The 8,080-nt window shown below is 52.3% G+C and overlaps 1 protein-coding gene across 1 annotated transcript in view; it reads left to right on the forward strand.

Moving 5' to 3' along the window:
• The first annotated feature begins 5,710 nt into the window (after window positions 1–5,710).
• Window positions 5,711–8,080, forward strand: part of PGM2L1 (phosphoglucomutase 2 like 1) — a 23,041-nt gene continuing 20,671 nt past the window's right edge. The window contains exons 1-2 of the mRNA XM_075199703.1: window positions 5,711–5,761; window positions 6,184–6,351. Coding sequence (XP_075055804.1) covers window positions 5,711–5,761; window positions 6,184–6,351 — 219 coding nt within the window. The remainder of the gene's footprint in view (window positions 5,762–6,183; window positions 6,352–8,080) is intronic.

Consider the following 8,080-nt stretch of genomic DNA (forward strand, 5'->3'; position numbering starts at 1 on the left):
GCTACAGCCCTCGTTAGTTCCTATAGGTATCTGTGGGGCAGCCGTAATTTCTGGCTCCTACATTTGCTGGACTACTAAATTCTACGTGGCCTTGTCCACTTTTATATGTAACCATTGTTTCTTTACACCCCTCTCTCCCTGGAAACTAGTCCATAGCCTCTTCTGGGCCGACTGCCACTTCCTGTTTGCTGTCTCCAACTTCTTCTTTCTGTTTCATTGATTACTGTTATGTTGCTAGAGTAAGGGAAAGAAATCTGCAAACCCTGATGGGAATATCTATCAGTGTAGTCTCACACATTGGTCGGAATATGACCATGTCCAGTAGAGGTGAGCTGTAGTCATTTTCTGGCCCCATTTATTCACTGGTACACCATCACACCTACCCTACTCCCACCTGTACTACTCACACTGGTACACCCTCACACCTACCCTACTCCCACCTGTACTACTCACACTGGTACACCCTCACACCTACCCTACTCCCACCTGTACTACTCACACTGGTACACCCTCACACCTACCCTACTCCCACCTGTACTACTCACACTGGTACACACTCACACCTACCCTACTCCCACCTGTACTACTCACACTGGTACACCCTCACACCTACCCTACTCCCACCTGTACTACTCACACTGGTACACCCTCACACCTACCCTACTCCCACCTGTACTACTCACACTGGTACACCCTCACACCTACCCTACTCCCACCTGTACTACTCACACTGGTACAACCTCACACCTACCCTGCTCCCACCTGTACTACTCACACTGGTACACCCTCACACCTACCCTACTCCCACCTGTACTACTCACACTGGTACACACTCACACCTACCCTACTCCCACCTGTACTACTCACACTGTTACACTCTCACACCTACCCTACTCCCACCTGTACTACTCGCACTGGTACACCCTCACACCTACCCTACTCCCACCTGTACTACTCGCACTGGTACACCCTCACACCTACCCTACTCCCACCTGTACTACTCGCACTGGTACACCCTCACACCTACCCTACTCCCACCTGTACTACTCACACTGGTACACCCTCACACTTACCCTACTCCCACCGGTACACCCACACACCTACCCTACTCCCTCCTGTACTACTCCCACCGGTACACCCTCACACCTACCCTACTCCCACCGGTACACCCTCACACCTACCCTACTCCCACCGGTACACCCTCACACCTACCCTACTCCCACCGGTACACCCTCACACCTACCCTACTCCCACCGGTACACCCTCACACCTACCCTACTCCCACCGGTACACCCTCACACCTACCCTACTCCCACCGGTACACCCTCACACCTACCCTACTCCCACCGGTACACCCTCACACCTACCCTACTCCCACCGGTACACCCTCACACCTACCCTACTCCCACCGGTACACACTCACACCTACCCTACTACCACCGGTACACACTCACACCTACCTTACTTCCACCGGTACACCCTCACACCTACCTTACTTCCACCGGTACACCCTCACACCTACCCTACTCCCACCGGTACACCCTCACACCTACCCTACTCCCACCGGTACACGCTCACACCTACCCTACTCCCACCTGTACTACTCACACTGGTACACCCTCACACCTACCCTACTCCCTCCTATACTACTCACACTGGTACACCCTCACACCTACCCTACTCCTACCTATACTACTCACACTGGTACACCCTCACACCTATACTACTCACACTGGTACACCCTCACACCTATACTACTCACACTGGTACACCCTCACACCTATACTAGTCACACTGGTACACCCTCACACCTATACTAGTCACACTGGTACACCCTCACACCTATACTAGTCACACTGGTACACCCTCACACCTACCCTACTCCCTCCTATACTACTCACACTGGTACACCCTCACACCTACCCTACTCCTACCTATACTACTCACACTGGTACACCCTCACACCTATACTACTCACACTGGTACACCCTCACACCTATACTAGTCACACTGGTACACCCTCACACCTATACTACTCACACTGGTACACCCTCACACCTATACTAGTCACACTGGTACACCCTCACACCTATACTAGTCACACTGGTACACCCTTACACCTACCCTACTCCCACCTGTACACCCACACACCTACCCTACTCCCTCCTGTACTACTCCCACCGGAACACCCTCACACCTACTCTACTCCCACCGGTACACCCTCACACCTACTCTACTCCCACCGGTACACCCTCACACCTACCCTACTCCCACCGGTACACCCTCACACCTACCCTACTCCCACCGGTACACCCTCACACCTACCCTACTCCCACCGGTACACCCTCACACCTACCCTACTCCCACCGGTACACCCTCACACCTACCCTACTCCCACCGGTACACCCTCACACCTACCCTACTCCCACCGGTACACCCTCACACCTACCCTACTCCCACCGGTACACCCTCACACCTACCCTACTCCCACCGGTACACCCTCACACCTACCCTACTCCCACCGGTACACCCTCACACCTACCCTACTCCCACCGGTACACCCTCACACCTACCCTACTCCCACCGGTACACCCTCACACCTACCCTACTCCACCGGTACACCTCACACCTAAACCCTACTACCACCGGTACACACTCACACCTACCTTACTTCCACCGGTACACCCTCACACCTACCTTACTTCCACCGGAACACCCTCACACCTACCCTACTCCCACCGGTACACCCTCACACCTACCCTACTCCCACCGGTACACCCTCACACCTACCCTACTCCCACCTGTACTACTCACACTGGTACACCCTCACACCTACCCTACTCCCTCCTATACTACTCACACTGGTACACCCTCACACCTATCCTACTCCTACCTATACTACTCACACTGGTACACCCTCACACCTATACTACTCACACTGGTACACCCTCACACCTATACTACTCACACTGGTACACCCTCACACCTATACTAGTCACACTGGTACACCCTCACACCTATACTACTCACACTGGTACACCCTCACACCTATACTACTCACACTGGTACACCCTCACACCTACCCTACTCCCACCGGTACACCCTCACACTGGTACACCCTCATACCTATACTAGTCACACTGGTACACCCTCATACCTATACTAGTCACACTGGTACACCCTCATACCTATACTAGTCACACTGGTACACCCTCATACCTATACTAGTCACACTGGTACACCCTCATACCTATACTAGTCACACTGGTACACCCTCATACCTATACTATTCACACTGGTACACCCTCATACCTATACTAGTCACACTGGTACACCCTCATACCTATACTAGTCACACTGGTACACCCTCATACCTATACTAGTCACACTGGTACACCCTCATACCTATACTAGTCACACTGGTACACCCTCATACCTATACTAGTCACACTGGTACACCCTCATACCTATACTAGTCACACTGGTACACCCTCATACCTATACTAGTCACACTGGTACACCCTCACTCCCACCTGTACTAGTCACACTGGTACACCCTCACTCCCACCTGTACTAGTCACACTGGTACACCCTCACTCCCACCTGTACTAGTCACACTGGTACACCCTCATACCTATACTACTCACACTGGTACACCCTCACACCTACCGTACTCCCTCCTATACTACTCACACTGGTACACCCTCACACCTACCCTACTCCTACCTATACTACTCACACTGGTACACCCTCACACCTATACTACTCACACTGGTACACCCTCACACCTACCGTACTCCCTCCTATACTACTCACACTGGTACACCCTCACACCTACCCTACTCCCACCTATACTACTCACACTGTTACATCCTCACATCTACCCTCACTCCCACCTGTACTACTCACACTGGTACACCCTCACACCTACCGTACTCCCTCCTATACTACTCAGACTGGTACACCCTTACACCTACCCTACTCCCACCTATACCACTCACACTGGTACACCCTCACACCTACCATACTCCCACCTATACCACTCACACTGGTACACCCTCACACCTACCATACTCCCACCGGTACACCCTCACACCTACTCTACTCCCACCGGTACACCCTCACACCTACCCTACTGCCACCTATACCACTCACACTGGTACACCCTCATACCTATACTAGTCACACCGGTACACCCTCACACCTACCCTACTCCCACCTATACCACTCACACTGGTACACCCTTACACCTACCCTACTGCCACCTATACCACTCACACTGGTACACCCTCATACCTATACTAGTCACACCGGTACACCCTCACACCTACCCTTCTCCCACCTATACCACTCACACTGGTACACCCCCACACCTATACTACTCACACTGGTACACCCCCACACCTATACTATTCACACTGGTACACCCTCACATCTACCCTACTCCCACCGGTACACAAGCTCACATATACCCTACTCCCACCTATACTACTCACACTGGTACACCCCCACACCTACCTTACCGCCTTGCAGATTGCAGGTTTTCTTGCACCGTTTCTAAGTAAGTGTATCCTAGTGTGGCGTTTCCCAAAGTGTGCACTGCTGGGGTGCTGTGGCGCTGTCACAGGGGTGCCGTGGGCCAGTCATAGCAAAAACAAAACAGAAAAACTTACCAATCCGCGCGGCGCCGGGACCCAGCATCCACCTCTCTCATGCAGCGTGTCACTGAATATCGACATTCAGTGACACGCTGCGTGAGAGAGGTGGATGCTGGGTCCCGGCGCCGCGCGGATTGGTAAGTTTTTCTGTTTTGTTTTTGCTATGGCTGCCGTGTGGCACAGGGGACAAAGGAGGGGGGACCGGCGTGAGGGAGGGCAGAGGAGGGGGGACCAGCGTGAGGGAGGGCAGAGGAGGGGGGGACCAGTGTGAGAGAGGGCAGAGGGGACAGCGTGAGAGAGGGTAGAGGAGGGGGGACCAGCGTGAGAGGGGGCAGAGGAGGGGGACAGCGTGAGAGGGGGCAGAGGAGAGGGACAGCGTGAGAGAGGGCAGAGGAGGGGGACAGCGTGAGAGGGGGCAGCGTGCGAGAGGGCAGCGTGCGAGAGGGCAGAGTGTCTGGATGCAGAGGGGGCATTTTTGCATACAACTAAATAAGTATTTCTGTCCTGACCTAAATACTTATTACAATTTTTTGAAACAACTACTTCTAAAACAGGACTGCTCAGTAATTATTTTGGAGGGGTGCCTTGAAAAAATTATGGAGACTTTAAGGGTGCCACGAACTGCAAAAGTTTGGGAACTACTGTCCTAGTGTCTGTTTTCTGACACCTTCAATACTGTGCTATCTTTTGTGATTTTAACACACTTATTGATTCATCATCAGTTATAAATTCCCTTACACACACACACACACACACACACACACTAGGGTCAGTTTGATAGCAGCCAATTAACTAGTATGGAGCACCCAGAGGAAACCCAAGCAAACATGGGGAGAACATACAAACTCCACACAGATAAGGCTATAGTCGGGAATTGAAGTCATGACCCCAGTCCTGTGAGGCAGAAGTGCTAACCACTGAGCCACAGTGCTGCCCGTGACTGAGGCTAAAACTGGAAGTTAAGTTGTCCATACATGCTGCTATTTTTATTGCTACTTAGGCAGTTTTGTAGCAAAGTATCACAAACTACTGTATATAAATTCAAATAGACCATGAACCTTGAGATCCATCAGATGACTGGCTGTACTCAGACTCTGAGTGCGGTGACCTGTCAGATGATGGCTCTACGTGTGTGTGTGTGTGTGTGTGTGTGTGTCCGGACCTGACGGGAACTGGAGGCTGAATTACCAGGGCATGGCAGTGTTTAATGCTGCAGCAGGGACTTCCGATTTTATTGCGGCCTGTTGGTTGGATGATCCCATGCAGGGTGATAGCTGTCATTCTCCCCCGTGCTAAATAACAGCATATATGTTTCAGTAGGAGCATAATTTATGTGTTTGTAAACATTTATATAGCGCCAGCATATTCCGTAGTGCTGTACAGTAGGGAATGAGACTGGGTATTATCAAGAGGTACGAGGGCGCTTTCCTTGACAATCAGCAATACACAGTGTTGTAATATGAGGATGAATGTTCCATAGACTCCCAATGTCTGATATCTCGCTGTTTATCTTCCTCTCCTACAGAACCCTAAAACCAGAGCCCAGATTGAGACCCTGCTCCAGGATGGGAAGAACAAGGAGCTGCGGGACAGGCTCTGCTGCCGGATGTCCTTCGGCACGGCTGGGTTACGCTCCGCCATGGGGGCCGGCTTCTCCAAAATCAATGACCTGACTGTCATACAGACCACACAGGTAAGTGAGGGGGCGATGTGTCTGAATCTACCTGCAGATCATGTCTATAGATATGTCTGGTGTAATGTCAGGTTATTGTCTATAAGACACAGAGGGGCTCTGGCTCAGCAGTGTTAGAGTATTGGGCGTAAATTTACCCAAGATCATTGGTGGGGGGATGGGGTCTAATCAATAGCAATTTTGCTTTCCAAACCACAGGATTTACTATGATGAGAACTTTAATGACTGTTATGTGTGCTGGGTTCAAATCAAAAGCTGTTGGGGTGCGGCCCGCGTGCTGTTGGGGTGCGGCCCGCCTGCTGTTGGGGTGCGGCCCGCCTGCTGTTGGGGTGCGGCCCGCCTGCTGTTGGGGTGCGGCCCGCCTGCTGTTTGGGTGCGGCCCGCGTGCTGTTTGGGTGCGGCCCGCGTGCTGTTTGGGTGCGGCCCGCGTGCTGTTTGGGTGCGGCCCGCGTGCTGTTTGGGTGCGGCCCGCGTGCTGTTTGGGTGCGGCCCGCGTGCTGTTTGGGTGCGGCCCGCGTGCTGTTTGGGTGCGGCCCGCCTGCTGTTTGGGTGCGGCCCGCCTGCTGTTTGGGTGCGGCCCGCCTGCTGTTTGGGTGCGGCCCGCCTGCTGTTTGGGTGCGGCCCGCCTGCTGTTTGGGTGCGGCCCGCCTGCTGTTTGGGTGCGGCCCGCCTGCTGTTGGGGTGCGGCCCGCCTGCTGTTGGGGTGCGGCCCGCCTGCTGTTGGGGTGCGGCCCGCCTGCTGTTTGGGTGCGGCCCGCCTGCTGTTTGGGTGCGGCCCGCCTGCTGTTTGGGTGCGGCCCGCCTGCTGTTTGGGTGCGGCCCGCCTGCTGTTTGGGTGCGGCCCGCCTGCTGTTTGGGTGCGGCCCGCCTGCTGTTTGGGTGCGGCCCGCCTGCTGTTTGGGTGCGGCCCGCCTGCTGTTTGGGTGCGGCCCGCCTGCTGTTGGGGTGCGGCCCGCGTGCCGTTGGGGTGCGGCCCGCGTGCCGTTGGGGTGCGGCCCGCGTGCTGTCTGCGCTATCTTGTCATCCATAACATAAGAGGAAACACCATTGGTTAATGAATTATAGGGGCAATCATTATTTATTGATTAATGAGGTAAAATTAATTTATGGGGTCATAATTTATTTGATTACATTATGAGGGTCTTATGAATATATAATTATATTACGTGGGACTTTCTTATTTCATGAAGGGGAACCATTTGTACAGCACTCTTGTGGCACTACAAGTGCCAGGATGCAACTCGTTTTTCTACCGAGATGAGAGAGACGGATTTATGATTATGGTTAAAATTCAGCAGCTTTGACACTTGTTTGAAAACTCACTTGGTAAAGATCATCTGGATTCACCTGTAAATGTATCAGTCTTTCAAAGCTCTCATCCCTTTTATTAGCCCTAATTTGCATTATTGCATCAGACATCAGATAGCGAGAACAAGACTTCTCACCTGGGAGCACAGTTAATCCAAAATTAAACCTGCTTTGCAAAGTGCTGTAATTTATGATGTACTCCCAGAATTAGATAATACTTCTCAAACCAGCGCCAGCTTCCGTCCAATATCTCTTCTAGTGTAATAACTCCTCAGTAACATCACAAGCTGATAGTGTGTTTATGTCCTAACGTTGTTCATATTGTTGTTAGATATTAGCATCTGTTTCCTATGAATTTCATTTATGAATTACCAATTTGTGGCACAAACAGTTCTTGTGTTTATTTGTTTTTAGAATTTTT

Source organism: Mixophyes fleayi, chromosome 2, assembly GCF_038048845.1.
Source record: "Mixophyes fleayi isolate aMixFle1 chromosome 2, aMixFle1.hap1, whole genome shotgun sequence".
In the NCBI taxonomy this organism is placed as follows: Eukaryota; Metazoa; Chordata; class Amphibia; order Anura; family Limnodynastidae; genus Mixophyes; species Mixophyes fleayi.